Source organism: Trematosphaeria pertusa, assembly GCF_010094035.1.
Source record: "Trematosphaeria pertusa strain CBS 122368 unplaced genomic scaffold BU26scaffold_1, whole genome shotgun sequence".
Classification (NCBI taxonomy): Eukaryota; Fungi; Ascomycota; class Dothideomycetes; order Pleosporales; family Trematosphaeriaceae; genus Trematosphaeria; species Trematosphaeria pertusa.
The window spans coordinates 142553-158293 of record NW_022987212.1 but is presented as its reverse complement, the minus strand read 5'-3'; the positions used below and the strand labels follow the sequence as shown (position 1 = coordinate 158293).

Genomic DNA, 15741 nt, shown 5'->3' with positions numbered 1-15741 from the left:
TTCTCCCTCGGCCTCTGCATTGATGTCTCTGGCGCGATTGCGGATACGCTCCGTGCACACTACGTGCGGCCCAACATCCTGGAAAGTCACATGGTTTTTTTTTTCATCCTCCAAGCTGGCAGACTGTGTCCTTGTAACACTATGGAACCCATCATTGCATGCTTTGGAGCCGGAGTTTTTTGCACCACCTTGTCCTCGACTGGTTCGCTTCTTTTCCCTCGCTCGCGAGCATTCCCGTTGGAGTTTGCAGGCACTTGTACACGACTTCGGGATTCCCCCATATTCTTTTCATCTACTTTGGTTTTTTCTGCATGGGTAGCGAAGCGAGGGCGATAGCAGCATCAGGCAGACACGGCGAGATATCCACGGTCCGACTTATTTCACGCCCCCTTTGTCCCGCTTTCCGTGGACAGAGTAATTTGTATTCTTGATGTGCTGGTACACCACACGGAGATCTAGCGAGGTGTTGGGAAGGCCCAAGGCCACGGCTGCTCTGAGCCGCACGGATTGATGGACGCTTGAACGGTACTAGAATGAACACACTCTAATTTCTACTCCCGGTCTTCTTTCAACTTAGTCAGCTAATACTTTCTTTTCTTTATAACACTGTCGTCCTATCCTGCCCGCTAAACACAACGTCTTCGCGTATCCTGTTTCAAGGGACAGGACTTCTGTTCTCCTAATGCAGGATATCCCTGCGAGATGGCAACTTCTTTCCGCACCAGTGCGGTGATGCCATCACGTCGTTGCACAACAGAGCTTGAAGCCCCAAACTACCACTTCCTCCCTGAAGGACAGCGCTAATCAAACACATCCCCACTCTTAACCCCTCAGCCCACCAACCCAGAACTGCTCGCTTCACCGCTCTTCTGGTACCACCTCCAGCCTCACAACACTTCGAGATATCGCTCCCTCCCCCAAGCCACTCTCATCAGAGTGGCACGCACATCAGCTCACGACCGGATGCAGGGTGCGCGCATTCGGCATCGTGCGCATTTGCCAGCTTCAATACATACCGCAAGAGACGAAAAGGGGAATCTATGACCACTTAGCGAAGGAGCACGCGGTGCACAACGCGGGTTCGGAGAATTTCTTCCACTACCGCGGAACGCCTTGCGTGTGCAATGCGCGGGAAGCGAGGGTGACGAGCAGTGCAGTTCATCGCTGTACATGATCCCGCAAAGCGCAGTTGCACGAAGCACGCCTCCGCCGGTGGAAGCGAACATGCCGATGAGCGGTTCAGCCATTCGGGAGCGCCGTTTGCTGTCGTGTTGCGACGCGAACATGCGGTCTGTGTGCTGCGGTTGCCACTAGCGGCTTGAACTGGTGCTGTTGTGCAGCGCACACCCGGTTGTGGTAGGTTCGTGATATTAGATAGCAAGGGACACGGCATACGCAGTCTGCGCTTGACAACTCCGAATGTGCCGAGAAGGAGTGGGCTCACCCACTTTTCTTGCCCGGGGTTCTGCTGCTGCTGTTGTTTCGTAAATCTCCGAAATGCAGGTGGATGTTGAGGCGCCGTGGTACAGTTGTTTACGTGGCGCCGTTCAGGTGTTTGGAGCGCCCTCCTTCGCGCCTGCCTTCCATATATTCAAGGCCCAATTGCTCCTTCTCCTTGTGAGTACAGCACTTCTACCCAAGCCGATGGACTCCAACCGACCTTTCCGCTCCATCAACCCTACGATCCCGTCTTCCCGGATGCCAATCGTTTGCTCTCGGCCATTCCGGTGAACAATCCTTCCCTTCCCATCCTTACGGGGCGCCAACGAAAGATCACGGCCCCATACGTAGCGCGCAACTACTCCGCCTCGTTTCCTTTTGCCGAACGTTACGAGTACTCTCCGACTGGATTCGGTTGCCGATAGTTCTAGCGCGCGAGGTTGCGACGACAGCTTTTGTGGGAGGTCAACCGTTTCATCCGCCACGATGGCACGCTGCAGGGCGAGGTAGGATGTGCGTACGGCTTGTAGCAGTGATAACACGTGGGATCCCGGCGTTAGTTCAAGATCTAAGAGAGACTGCTGGGTGATATGGACCGGGTGGTAGTTGGACGGAAATGTACGTGCAGCCGGTATCTCAGGGGAGTTGTGGTAAGCGGTTGAGAAAAAGTCGGAGATGTTCAACCGTTTTCCTAGCCCGTCCGTGCCAGCAAACAAGTTTACGTTTAGGATCTACTACGTCGCCGAATGTGCCGAATTAATTGCGGAAGCTTGAGAGCTCGGCACGTCTCCCTAGGTCCTAACCACCGCGATCGCTGTACTGACGGGTTCCGCGTTCTAGGTTGCCGGCACTCTCCTCGCGGCTCATCGCGCGAGGGCGCTTGGATAACGAGCACCCTTTCATAACGACACTCGTTTTGTTGAAGCCATGCACCGTCGTAATACCTATCCGGAAGCATCTGCATACAAGCTGTTGGGGACATCCTGTGTTGGATGCGTCGGCTGTCTAGCGATCTAAGAGCCATTGTTCAAAATCTGGAAGAACCTGTTGACTGATTGGGACATTCTTTCCATGGACGTTATTATGGACCCCACCCAAGCACTAGACAGCAGCTACGGGCTAGATCTCTCGGCTCCTTGCGAGCTTCGACGTGACGTCCTACGTGGATTTCGCGCCACGGGTTCTTTCAAGTTAAACTGTGTGGGCAATACTGACTGCGCCTGAACAGTTGCAGGTGTCTCGGGTAGGCTGGCGAAGAGTACATGTTTACTATCAACGTTGAGCCCTGGGATTACCTTCAACAAACGTGTTTGGCTAGGCGCGGCCGCCACTCCTGCGCTATCCATGTGCTTCTTATCGTTCCGCACGTGGAAGATATGTAGGAGTGGCCGAGGCGGGCGCTGGAATCCTACAAGAAGGCGAGACTGGCCTATAAGCGGTGTTTCTTTGGTGAGCGCTGCTAGGGGCCACTGGGCGTTTCAAGTGGAGCGGTAGTGAAGACTGGGAAGAGAGACTGAAGGAGCTGGCTTACTGGTATATTTCGAATCGACCTTGAAAGCCAAGCTAACACGCTGGTACATCTTTGCTCTTCACCTGCTGAAGGCCTCCAGGAGTGGTTTTCCACGGGTGGGACATGAAAACTAAGGTATGTTGGTATGTACACAATGTGCCGCTTACTCGAGAGCCTAGTGCAGTCCTCTCGACTATAGCGTGTTTGGGGAGGCCAATATACTTGACGATTAACCCGCCCAGAATGCCTTCGGGAGAAGGTGTGCTGATTCGTGAGGGCGAACGCTATTTCGCATTGTTTGGTCCTGAATACTAGTGTCCATGTGCTGTCCTCATCCTCCCTGTTGTCGCCCCTTCTACTACGGTCTGGAAGTGGGTCTGCCTTGGCGTAATGCTGGGTTCTGCTGTATACGCCGAAACCCCAAGTACTCCCAAATATCCTGGTATAAGCCGCCCCAACCCGATAGCGCGCAACCTTTTCTTCCGTAAATATCGACGCTTTAACTGCCGTTCTGCTCCTGCGTCTGCTGCGCCGCCTTCCACCTCTGCGCATTCGCCATAAGTTTCGCCAACTTCGCCGCGCTCTCATCATCGGCCGGAAACACATAATCCACATACTCCTCAAAGCTATCATCGTCCAGTTTCCTCCGCTTCTTGACCTTCCGCGGCATCTGCTTATCAATGTTCTCGATATCCTCGGGCGACCCGTGGATCGTTTCAAACGATTTCCATGCATTGAGCAGCGCGACGCGTTCTTCCTTGAGGTCGTTTTCTTTCATGCGCTTGTGCGCGCGCTCGAAGACAGCGCGGGCGCGTGCTTTGGCGAGCTCGCTGACGGGGCGGTCTTCGTCTTCAGCGGCTTCTTCGTCCGTGTCAGGGACCCCGATTTCGAATTGCGCCCAGGAGGTCCAAACTTTGACGTGGTCGGTCTTCTGGAGGAGGCGCTCGTATAGCGCGCGCGTCCTGACGTACTCGCCTTCGCCCTCTTCGAAGTCGATGTACGCTTTCCAAAGGAGTTCGGGCATGTCTAACTGGGGTTCTTCAACAGCGATTTCGAAGATAGCACGCGCGCGGTCGAGGTCGTCTAGCCCACGTTCGAGCTCAGCGAACTTGATCCAGGTCTGGCAGTTCGACCCGTTCCATTCTATGTACTTGTCGTACAGCTGCCGACAGCGGCCGAATTCGAAGAGCTTCATTTCGAGCTCGATGTAGCCTTTGAAAAGCTTGTCTTTCGGGCACATGCCTATTGACTGGCCGAGTAGTTTGCGTGCTGCGGTTAGCTGGCCTAGCCGTATCTCGAAGTGAGCGGCCATCAGCCAGACCTTGGCAAATGTGAAGCGCTTGTGCGGGAGAAGCCGTAGGCATTCTTGGTATATCTGCCGCGTCCTCTCGATGTCTCGAGATACCGTCTCTTCGTATATAGCGTAGAAAAGCCAGAGGTAGATGTAGCGCCTCCAGTGTCGCTTTTCCTGTGTCGGCGGTATTTGCGCGATGGCTCGCTCGTACACGTCCCGCACGCGATCTATGTTTCCTGACGTCTCCTCTAACCGCGCAAACTCGATCCAAGCGTCGTAGTTCTTCGGGTTCTCTTTGACTTGCTCTTCGTAGTGCACTCTTCGTTTCGATAAAATCACGTCCTCGATTCCCTCCCGGTCACCGTATTGCTTCTCGAACTGCGTAAAGGCCTTGTGAAGGTTGACGGACTTAGACCGTGGCATGCGGTCCAGGGCGAACTTGTAGATTGCGCGGGCACGCTCAACCTCCTTCAGCTTTGCTTCAAACTTGGCGTATGCCATGAAGAGCTTCTCGTCCGTGAACTCATCGCCCAACGTCTCAACAGCAGTTCCAAAGACATCCCGGACGAGGTCGCTGGTGCCGTTCTCCTCTTCAAATTTCGCCCATTTAATCCAATTCTTCGGCTCTGGATGCACGACGGTGAAGCGTTCAAAGATAGCTCGCGCTCTCTCGAACTCGCCGTGGCGCTTCTCCATCTTAATGTATGCAGACCATGCCGCCTCCTCTGGCTCCCACTGCATCCATCGCTCGAACACAGCGCGCGCGCCATCGATGTTGCCGAGAGTCTCTTCCATATATACATATTTGTACCATAGCTTGTCAACTCGGGGGAGTATGGTAACAGCGCGGTCAAGGATATTTCGCGCATGGTTGATGTTCCGGCTTTTCATCTCCGCCTCGATGTAGCGGATCCATAGCGGGACCGAGGTGCTGTCGACATCCAGCGCTCGTTCGAATATCGATCGCGCGCGGCGGAATTCTTTCTGCTCCAGCTCCCCTGTACCAAGTCAGCCATCGTCCGATCGCTCGTTGTGCCAGCAGGAACTTACATTGCGCGTAGCGCATCCAGTTATTCATATTGATCCTGTTCCTTCGGACGTAGTCTTCGAACTCTTTCCTCTTCCTCCCTTGGAATTCGTGCAGCTCCTCCAGGTCAGCGAAGCGCTGCGTCGGCGCCTTGAGCTTCTCATCTTGACGGTCAACGGCTTCTCGCAGCAGCTGTTCGGCGCTGATCTGGATGGGCGCGGCGGCCTTGTTCTTGACCCGCGGGGGTCCCCGTGAGCTCTCCATGGTCGATCTGTAGGAAGGAAGCGGCTTCGGGTGGCCTGTTTCGATGATGCTGTGCGCCGTTGAGAGAAAAAGTTCGAGGTTGGTTTGCTTCGCGGAGCTATTTCGCGTTGGCGTTGCACGCCGTCCGAGAGAGTGTACAGTGGTGGTGGAGCTCTTCGAGCTGGGGTGAAATTCACGGCCGTAGCCTTTCACCGCCCGGCAAAATATCCGCGCCAAGACTTCGTGCCTGCACGTCACTGCTTCTTTTACTTGCCTCCACGACAGCCTCGTCCGCTGACAACAACAACTCGATCGGCGGCCACACTCGGCGACAGGTACGTTCACAACTGCATTCACTGAGCTCAACACTCAATCAAACGCTACTAGGAGGTTATCCTCCCGCCGACTTTCTCGTCGCCGCCTCAACGACTGGAGACGTGCAGCTAGCCGTCGCTAGCTTTCCTTTTCTCGCAGGCTCTCGGACACTGGGAATTAGACGCAATGGCCACGCTCGAGCAGGAGCTGCTGGCCGACTTCGCGGATGTTGGTTCCGACGAAGGCGAGGGCTTTGCGGACCGCGGCGGAGATGACCTAGCCGATCTTGAGAAGGACTTCGGCGGCGGAGCCTCAGCAGAGGAGGAGGAGGAGGAGGAGGAGGAGGAGGAGGATGATGATGAAGAGATGGTAGATGAGGAGGCGGAATACGCAGAGGAGCAGAAAAAGAAGAAACAGAAGGGACCAGCCGACATCCGTGGCCCTGCGAGCTTGCTGGCGAAGCTGCAGCCCGTGCTGCAGAAGATTGACGAGGTCAAGGATCGCATGGAGGAGGTTTTAGATGGAGAGTCGATCGAGGACAACCCGGAGTACCAGCTCCTCAAGGAAGCGAACGAGTTCTCGACGCAGATCGATGATGAGATTACGGCCGTGCACAAGTTCATTCGCGATCACTACTCGATCCGTTTCCCGTACCTCGAGGAACTCATTAAGAACCCCGTAGACTATGCGAAGACCGTCGCCATCATCAAGAACGGACCCTTGGACGACATCAAGGCAATCTCCCAAAGCGCTGATAATCTGGTTGGAGTTCCGCTCAAGAACATCCTGGACGCTCCCTCTCTCATGGTTGTCACGGTCGAAGCCACGCGAGCTGCGGGTCGGGACCTCAATGATGCCGAGCTGGAGGTTATTCTCAATGCCTGCTCTATGTTGTTGGACCTCGACAAAGCGAAATGGACTCTTATCGAATACGTGCAGTCCCGCATGAACGTCTTTGCACCAAATCTTACCACGCTCGTCGGATCGCTTACTGCAGCCCAATTGATCAACTATGCTGGAGGTCTAGCTGGCTTGGCGAAAACACCAGCGTGCAACATTCCGCCTCTAGGTTCCAATAAAGCAAGTGGTCTTGGTTTCGCCACTAATGTTGGGATCAGACATCAGGGATTCCTGTACCATAGTCCTATGATCCAGCCCATTCGGCAGGATCTCAAGAAGCAAGCGATGCGCATCGTGTCTGCAAAGCTCATCCTAGCCGCCCGCGTCGACATGGTCCATTCCTCTCCTGATGGATCGACTGGCCAACAGTTCAAGGACGAGTGCGAGCGCCGTCTCGACAAGCTCACCGAACCACCACCAAACAAGGGTGTTCGTGCTCTACCGGCACCAGACGACAAGCCGTCGCGCAAACGCGGTGGCCGTCGCGCTCGAAAGGCTAAAGAGGCAACCGCAATGACTGAGATCCGGAAGGCGCAGAATAGGATGGCATTCGGAAAGGAAGAGAAGGAGGTCGGTTATGGCACTGGGGACTCGACGCGTGGTCTTGGTATGATCGGCGCTACAGACACAGGCCGCCTCCGCGCACACCAGATCGACCCAAAAACACGCGCCAAATTATCAAGAAAGAACCCCGGCTGGGGTGGCGATACTACGCTCGGCGCGAATACTTCACTCAAGGGCTTTGGCGCCGGTGGCACATCAACGAGTCTACGTGCTCAGGGTCTCAGGACTGGTGGTGTCGGCGCGCAGGCTGGAACGAGCTCCATCGCATTCACGCCCGTGCAGGGTCTTGAGTTGGTTGATCCGAAGGCGCGTGAGGAGATGAACAGGAAGAGGAAGGCGGAAGATGATCGGTGGTTCAAGGGCGGCACGTTTACGCAGCTTGGGTCTGCGACGGCGAAGGTGGACAGCGCGGGGTTCAAAGTGCCTTCGTTGCCGAATAAGAAGCAGAAGCAAGGTTAGACGGGCATTGTTTGCAAACGGGAAGATACCCATCGAGCTTCAGAGAGGGATCGCATCTATGGCGCTTAGGTGAAATTATCTAGCATTGGGCGGCGTTTCGTGGGGTTAGCACGATATCATAGGCTCGGTCAAGCTATACCTGGGAGCCGGAAAAGAAAGCTTCGAATAATCGAGGAAAATCATCTCATTTTAGGCTTTGCGGAAGTGATGTATGTCATTGAGCTTCTCATCTTACAAGTCGCTCAACTCAGATATCTCTGACAGACGGAGCGATATAATTATCTCCAAAAGTCTATTATGAAGTTAATCGGTTTCAGCATCAGTATTTGAAGCTAGCCTAGCATTGCAATTCTTCACCTTTTAGATTTTACATCAGGGAGCGTGAAGTCCTTCAAGTAACTTTAGCAAAGCAGATTGGATGCTGTAAGCTGGTCTGAGCACCCACTTCACTCACTATAACATTATTTTTCGCCGAAACATTGAGGAGCGCGAAGACCTTCAAGGGTCTTCACCTAGTAGGGTTTGGACTCTGTAATCTGGTCCAAATGCTCACAGGTCTCATCTTAGACATTTCCTTTGCCAGAACATTGCGGAGGCTGGTTTACTTCAAGGGTTCTTACATAGTCGATGAAGGTCAATAGCGCGTCGGCGTCACCTAGCACGCTTTATTATTTTAGTGGAGCAAACGAAAACATGTGCAGCCCGCGCGGCATTCGACGTCAGGAAGACGCAGCGAGTTCGAAGTACGAAGTACCCAAAAGTCCAAGATGTTTGATATTCAAGCGGTGCGATCCAAGATTATCTAGCGTTGCGCCCTCCAAAGTAGAACCAAGCCGAAAGGGAAAACGAACCAACAGAGTGGTATCTTGTGATGAATACGATGCGATAGGTCCAAAATAGAGTTCCAAATATCAACCCAGTATTATGCGAGTATAATATAGTAGCGAGACAGCCGCCCATGGAAGGGAGGGCTTTTGGTATCCAAAATGCAGGTATGCAGATCCGAACCGAGAGATATGGGAAAAGGGATATGTACGCCTTTTTAACGCCGGTATGATACAGGGGGTATTCGGCGAGGAGGAAATCGAGCGCGGGATTACGATGCGGTACCGCGATGTGCAGTTACGGATGTCGCGGTCGTACCGTGGTTACGTGGTAGTACACGGTCGAGAAAAAGGAAGAGCATATGACTGAATGGCAGTGATGCGGATCTATCTGTAAGCTAGTTTCGAGAAGGGGACGGTCCGGCAAGGAAACAATCGGACTCCTATGTAGATGACCGATTCGGCGTCGACGAGCCCGCCGGTGACTGACTCAAAGGCCGCAGGGTAATCTGCGCCTCGTAGTCGGGTATCGTCCACTGTACGTCCATCTTCCTTGCTTTACCCCGCCCCTTCTCTGTTTGTCATCGCTGCTGGTTTGCGTAGGTGCTCTCCTGGGTCGGAGATGTTCGTATGGGCGGTGATCGGCGTAGGGTAGGCGAGGCTCGAACAGCGTTTGAGGCAAGCGTCGCAGCAGCGCTAGGTGAGATTGGCGTCGAGTTCCCAACAACAGGTGTGCCTTTGGCGGATCCACCACTGCCCGGTTGTTGTTGGATCGTTCGGACCGTCGAAGGCGTCGCAGGTGAGCGCCCACCAGCTCCTTGTGGAGCGCGTGGCGTCGAGCTCGCTCCACTTTCCACACTGATATGCCTCGCACGTGGTGTAGTTTCCTGGCTTCCTCCTCCCGTGAAACGTTGCGTATCTGACCGTGGCGTATTCTCGTGGCTGCCACCCTCTTTCTGCCTCGTCCCTGGTTTGTTTGCAGAATTCGAGCGACTACGTGCGGTGCCCCGCGTTTGAGTCTCTGTAGGAGAATTATCGATTGGAGGCGCCCCCGCAGCACGCCGACTTGTTTGAGGGCTTGCCTGAGTGGGCGCAACGAGTGCTTTATCGTTTCGTAAACCGGCACCAGCTTGAACGGCAGGGGGGGCCACTGGTTCGGGCGTCCCAAGCCCACCAACTCGAGGTGTCCCTTCCCAGCTCTTGCGCTTCATCATGCGACCCAGGATCCCGACCAGCTCCGCTGCATCCTCAAACTCGCTGTCGTCCATTGCTTCCTGTGCGCGATACACGTCCTTTATCGCGCGGCGGGCTATACGTCGAGACCCCTCGTGGTCGTGTAGGCAATCCCATAGGAAGGCGCTGTGCTCTAGAGCAACTGATAACCGCAACGGATGCGACCCAGGAAGGAAGGACGTCGCGTATGCACTTGCTGTCTCGAAGTAGCCACCAGCTAGTGGCACAAAGTTCAAGGGCGGAAGGATGAATGATGAGGGTTGAGGTATTGGAATTGGGTGGAGTCCAGGAGGCGCATTTGGAGGCCCAGGTGAGGGAGTGGCCACCGGACCTCCTGTCGCATACGGATTCGTGACGAAGGATGTCTCCGAGACAATGGAGTCGATGGGCTCGCGAAGCATTGGCTGCTTTCCTGCGCGCTTTGAGGATGGTGAGAGACTAGAGGTGTCCATGTGCCGGGTTTGGCCGTTGCCTGTTCTCTCGGAGAGCGGTAATGGAGGCACGCCGACGTTTCGAGGGTCGCTCGTGGGCATACCTGTTGCTGTGATCGGCGGCTGGTTGTGAAACAGGCAGAAGATGTGATAGAAGCTCGCGCGGAGCTTGACGCTGAGCACCCTGCATTCGGGCCCATGTTGATTGTCTTGCGCATACGGCAGGACGTAGAGCTCCAGGATTGACAGCCCTTCCCTAGACAGCCACAGAATGTGTTGGTAGAGAGCGAGGGAGGGCGTGTCGCGGCTGGTGTCAAGCTTCCGTAGCTTTCTCGCCCGCACGAGTCTTCGCGAGAGCAGGACGGACAGGCCGAGAATTTGATAGAGCGAGCTGGATAGCAATGGGTTGCTGTCGGCTGTCTGCTTGGCTATTCGACCGAGGAACTTTTGGTCGAAGTCCAATGATGCCATCTTCTAGCCCGCTGTGCGCTGCGTCAGCGGGATGGCGGTGTTGGGAAGGAGCGACAACGGGTGATGTAGAGAGGGAAGGCACGACTGGTGAGATGTAAACGGAAAGGAGAGGGCCACACTGCTGCCAGCTCCTGTGGCCGAGCGCCCCCAGAAAGATGTCGCCAACCGTTTTTCCCCTTCACATTGTCGGCCTCGAGAGTACTTTCGATGAAAGCTCCGCAAGGCGGAGATGAAGTTGCTCGACTGATTCCGGAAGCGAAATACAAGGCTACTCACCATCAACACCCGCCTCGGACCGCCGCGCTGTATCTTGATGCCAGACACAGTGCAACTCGGTCCGAGCTGACCGATGACGCCTTGCAATGATGCCGCCGAGGAGATGAGCGTCTGAAACCTCGCAACCAGCACCAGCCAATTGATGTGTTTCGAGAGCTGGTACCGCGCACGGAAGCTCGGAAAGTGAATAGCACCTCTCGTGACAGGCCCCCGGCCGGCGGCTGTTTATTCGACGAGAGGAGGCTCCAGTGATCTTCCAACGCCACTCGGAGATTTGTCGTATTAGGAAATGCTGATGAAGAGAATATGGTACAACGCAGAAGTATTCGAAGAATGGTCGAGCTTGGGATGGGCCCGATGATATGCAGACGGTCGGATCCCAACGCCAGCACAATTCGGGATATCTGCACAGCTGTCAGCGGCGCATCGCCAGAGGACGTAACAGCACAGCGTGCATCTGATGGGCTTGCTGGGCTCCAATTTACCTCGAAACGGACAAGGCTAGACGGTGTTGTTGCTTAACTGCGCAGCTTTTCTCCCATTCGACGGCTGGGGTTGCGCGTGGGCCAATGGAAGCGCCTGACGGATGAGGCACTCGGGAAGCCTCTTACGGCGGGCTAGCAGACGTCAATGAGGCGGAGGATGCAAAGTGGCGGGCAGGTCGGATTCTGAAGCCCCAGACAGCGCATTGCGAACTCCTCCAGCCTCGATGTCGCCCGCGCGAAGTTCTGCGACGAGATTAAAAGCCGTGACGTTTGGCAGGCGGTGTAGAGCGGTCAGTGCACTTGTTCGAAAGCTATTTAGGCCGAGGAGGCCTGGCTCGGCACACACAACCAGGGCCCTTCAGTTTCGCGGATTCGCACGGGGACTGGCGTTTGAGCGCGCGTTTCCGCTGTGGCGGCGGCGTCGTCGCCGTCTCGCGACACAGCCGGCGTGGTGGTGAGGGAACGAGCGAAGAGCGCATACGGCAATTGCGCGCGACAGCAGCGACAGCGACAGCGACAGCAGCAAAGGAGAATTGGCAGGGCGGCCGCGAAGGCAATCGGTGCTACTATTATCCCACTCAATCTGCGCCCAGACGTGTGGGAACCGGAGGTGGGAGCTCCTGCGTCACAATATGCAGACGCGAGCTATACGTTGGTTGACGTGTCAAGCGTCGAGGGCTCCGCTAACCACGCCTGTCTCATGCATGGCCGCTTGTCCGTTCGAGGTCCAAGACGGGGCGTCATTGCCAGCTGGCATTGAGCCTAGAGGAGCCATATCGTCTTCTCCAGATCGCCGGACAACACCTCAGCGATATCGCGGGCGCTCGAGGCTGGCGCGCATGCAGCTACAGGGCTGCGTCTCTGCGTCCCCAGCCGCACCCATATCAACTGCCAGCGCTGCATTGGCTCGGCGGGGTGCATCAATCCATCTTTGCTTCTTCCAAACGGGAAAGAAGGCTTCGAAGTCCACAGACGGCGCTCCCAAGTCCAGCCACCAGCGGCCGGCTGGAGCCGTAGTTTGGCGACATCCTCACGCTCCCCAGCTGGACCCCACGGTACGGAGCGTAGCAAATGCAGGCTGACGGCAAGGTTATGCTGGATCAATCAACTACAGGCCTGGTCTACCGTCCTGCACGTCCAAATCCCTTGCGAGGTGGAGCATCTGCAAGTTCTCTCCACGACAACACACATACAAGGGAGCCGAAGGTCGGCCACGTCGTCCTGGCCGAGCTAAAATAGGCCCTCCTTCACGATTTCGACGTCAATTGAGGTGGGAGACTCCACCCAGACCGCTCTGCTGCGTCATAAGCGCCAACATGCAGCATTTGCAGCGGTTCGCATCGACGGCCCCGTCACGTCAACCAGCGGTGAGAGGTCCGCTGTGATTGGTCGGCATTTCCGTATTGCTGCCAGCGCGGCATTGAACTTGCAAACTCCAACACACCATCCTCCGCAAGCCTTCGGATTATTACGCCCCACACAATAATGTGCAGGAACAGGGTTACACGACTGCGCAACGGCGCAGGGCGAGGAACAATCGCATGCTGACTGCCAGACCCTTCCCGATCTGGATATCAGATCTGGTTTGCAATGTGGTGGGTTTCGAGATCCACCCTTGAACACAGCAATTGCCTTTCAGCATTCCAGTGAGCCCATGCTCGAGGTCGAACTAAGCAGACGCCATAGGTGCATTAGTTTGCCAATTGATTCCTCCTCGTATAGTAAATTGAGCCTCCAGTTCCTGGCGACATGGCTTACTCCAACAGCAGCAATCATGCTTCTGCCAGAAGCGAGTCGTATGTCTCAAACCCGCAGACCGAGTACTACGTCGCAGACGATCAAGCGTTCACACAGGGCTCTGCAGCTTTCCGACGGCTAGCCGGGTATTGAGCAGCAGAGACTTCCATGAATGGCATTCTCGCAAAGAACGGCAACAGACAATATCGAGACAAACAGCACCGACGGTGGAGGCAGAGATGCTTTAGTTTACCACTTTGAGTCGTAGCTTCCAGAAATTCCCTCGCTTCAGAGCTAGCCGTCTTCCCCGGGATGCAGGCGACCGAGCCACCACGCGGTTGTGCTACTTTAATCCCTCCATTACCGCGTTGTGCGCCTCAACAAGCGCTCTGTACTGTAGTTTGCGAGGCATTTCTCCCTGGCAAGGCTGACGCCACCAAGGAAGATCTCACGACACCTCTCGAAGACAAATAGACCAGTGCAACGCTCCCAGAAGTCCCAGTCATACCATTCAATTTGGCTTCCGTTGGCATTTTTAGCAATTATGCCCGGCGGGTTCGAGTGTCAGTAACGCACGATAGAGCTATGGTTGCAACTGCTTGTTTATGCCAGAATCAAACCGCTCGCCTGTGTCGCCTAAAGGGAGTGCACACCTATCGAACCATGACAAGCAGAGCATATAAGGAGCCGGAGACACGAGGTCTCGCTCATCACACGGACATTCATACGTCAACCGTCTTCGCCTCGAGCCAGCAACACTCACCTCCCCGCGAAAGCTAAGCCAGCTAAGCCAGCTAAGCCAGCTGATAGCTATCAAGTCATCTGAACTTTCAGGTAGACATTTCTCTTACTGATCATGCCCCTGCTGATGCGCTGTAGTCCGATCCCAGCGCGACCGCCTAGCCAATTCAACTCGATCGTAATCTGTGGAGCACCATCACCAACCTATTCGATCCACCATAGCGTTCTTTTCGCGGCTACAACGTACTCTTGGCCCACGGCTGTTCAGAATGTGTTATTACCACGCCTACTCTCACCGGTGCGGCCACACTGAGATGGTGTTTCAGCAGCTCTGCGCAAAGGGTCAGATGATCCAGCAGAAGTGTGCTCGAGGTCAAGAAGGCATCATTCTCACAACGGTGAAAGTCGAGTATCCCTGCAGCGCTTGCCCGAAAAAAGTACGTACCACTTCACGAGCCGGATGAGTTGCAGCTGGCTAAATCTCTGCTCAAGTGACCCACCCTCAGAGGCATGGAGCTCCAAATGGGATTTCTCGTCTTAGCGTCGGCGTGGGATAGAGTGGAGTATGTTTACAACGGTAGAGGAGACGGCGTTGAAGAAAAGCTAGGCTCGATCGATCTTCCGCTCTTCTTTTCTCTCACGTTTCATCTTATATTCTCTCCTGCAGAACCTCATCCTACCCTCCCCATGTATATAATTAATGCTTCGGCCAAAATTCACGTTATCACTGCCTCTCCGCCGGAACTCGTCCTTGTTGCCTGCAATGCCGTCTAGACCATGGAGTGACGTCGGATGTTGTCTACGGGACGTCGCGGGCCGTTGCATGGATGTCCACGCCATCCTGGTGGATACTTTCCCCGATAGGCAAACTATAGTTGCCCTACCTAGGCTTCCGGCACGTGATGTGCTCCTATACGGTGGATACGGTAGCATCCGCTCAGACCACTTTCGAGGCTCAGCTTCCGGCAACCAGGCGATGACGAGTTCTCCCAAACCTCAGTTGGGTCTCTGTTTCGTTAGCTGACGATGTTGTACTGCCTGTTTAGTCGATGCAACACTGGTAGTGCTGAGGTGGAAGAGGCTCTTCGTTTACTACTCGTGCTGTTATGCGCTTAAGTGCCGAGGCACGTGTTCGCTTTCGCGTTTCTGTCGTGAAGATCGCCTCCCACCGCCGCCTCTGGACAAGGGTCCATCTCGCAGTATGTCTAACCGAGCTCTCCTCCCTCTCCCCGCAAAAGCCACTCCAAACCATCTCTCCTCCAGCATCCCAGAGTATTCTCGTCACGGGCCCTTTTACGCCTCGGATCTGAAACGTGGGCTCGTGGTTTGCCCACCGAAAAGCAAATTCTCCGTGAGAGACAATGGGAAATCGATGCAATCATCGAGAATTGCTCGAAGCGACGGGACAAGGGTAGTCACCAGAGGTATGGTTCGACTAACTCCTGATTGGGCAGCCGCAACCCTGGCCCGTGAAAGGCTCGGACGGGAGGTGGGAATTCCGGGACTTCGCTTCGAGCGTAGTTCGAGAGGAGGAGTAGACGGTCAGGTTGCGCGCGCGGAGGGCTCGAAGAAAAGGGTGTCATTTCCGCCGCCGAGTGCGCGGCCTTCCCATTTCTCCTCATATTCTTCCATCTCACCGCGCAAACGACAGTCTTTTGCTTCGTATCGTTTTTGAAGCATTTCGAGCAATTAGAGCGACCCTAATATCAGGCATAGCCGCCGCTTTGCCTCGTCCGACACGGAAATCTCCTTCCTGCGGCCCGCCTGTGCGCCCCGAGTTTCGGCAAGTTC

The 15741-nt window shown here is 55.1% G+C and overlaps 6 protein-coding genes across 6 annotated transcripts; 4 read left to right on the top strand and 2 right to left on the bottom strand.

The window, feature by feature from the left end:
- Window positions 1–3012: 3012 nt before the first annotated feature.
- On the bottom strand, window positions 3013–5674 carry BU26DRAFT_512513 (TPR-like protein). Its single transcript, XM_033827397.1, has 2 exons — window positions 5295–5674; window positions 3013–5242 (listed from the first exon to the last, which is right to left on the bottom strand). The coding sequence occupies exons 1-2, from the start codon at window positions 5533–5535 to the stop codon at window positions 3450–3452; spliced, it is 2034 nt and encodes a 677-aa protein (XP_033690549.1). The 5' UTR covers window positions 5536–5674; the 3' UTR covers window positions 3013–3449.
- A 119-nt stretch (window positions 5675–5793) lies between these two features.
- BU26DRAFT_443676 (Nop domain-containing protein) lies at window positions 5794–8035 on the top strand. The gene is made up of 2 exons (XM_033824546.1): window positions 5794–5849; window positions 5902–8035. The coding sequence occupies exon 2, from the start codon at window positions 6016–6018 to the stop codon at window positions 7750–7752; it is 1737 nt and encodes a 578-aa protein (XP_033690548.1). The 5' UTR covers window positions 5794–5849; window positions 5902–6015; the 3' UTR covers window positions 7753–8035.
- Window positions 8036–8904: 869 nt separating this feature from the next.
- BU26DRAFT_1789 (14-3-3 protein) lies at window positions 8905–11163 on the bottom strand. Its single transcript, XM_033820369.1, has one exon. The coding sequence runs from the start codon at window positions 10709–10711 to the stop codon at window positions 9158–9160; it is 1554 nt and encodes a 517-aa protein (XP_033690547.1). The 5' UTR covers window positions 10712–11163; the 3' UTR covers window positions 8905–9157.
- An 854-nt stretch (window positions 11164–12017) lies between these two features.
- BU26DRAFT_1744 (uncharacterized protein) lies at window positions 12018–12840 on the top strand. Its single transcript, XM_033820312.1, has one exon. It carries the CDS (start codon window positions 12105–12107, stop codon window positions 12552–12554), a length of 450 nt encoding a protein of 149 aa, XP_033690546.1. The 5' UTR covers window positions 12018–12104; the 3' UTR covers window positions 12555–12840.
- A 1290-nt stretch (window positions 12841–14130) lies between these two features.
- On the top strand, window positions 14131–14501 carry BU26DRAFT_512510 (uncharacterized protein). Its single transcript, XM_033827396.1, has one exon. The coding sequence runs from the start codon at window positions 14220–14222 to the stop codon at window positions 14412–14414; it is 195 nt and encodes a 64-aa protein (XP_033690545.1). The 5' UTR covers window positions 14131–14219; the 3' UTR covers window positions 14415–14501.
- Window positions 14502–14999: 498 nt separating this feature from the next.
- On the top strand, window positions 15000–15709 carry BU26DRAFT_1734 (uncharacterized protein). The gene has a single exon (XM_033820303.1). The coding sequence runs from the start codon at window positions 15152–15154 to the stop codon at window positions 15623–15625; it is 474 nt and encodes a 157-aa protein (XP_033690544.1). The 5' UTR covers window positions 15000–15151; the 3' UTR covers window positions 15626–15709.
- The last annotated feature ends 32 nt before the right edge of the window (window positions 15710–15741 follow it).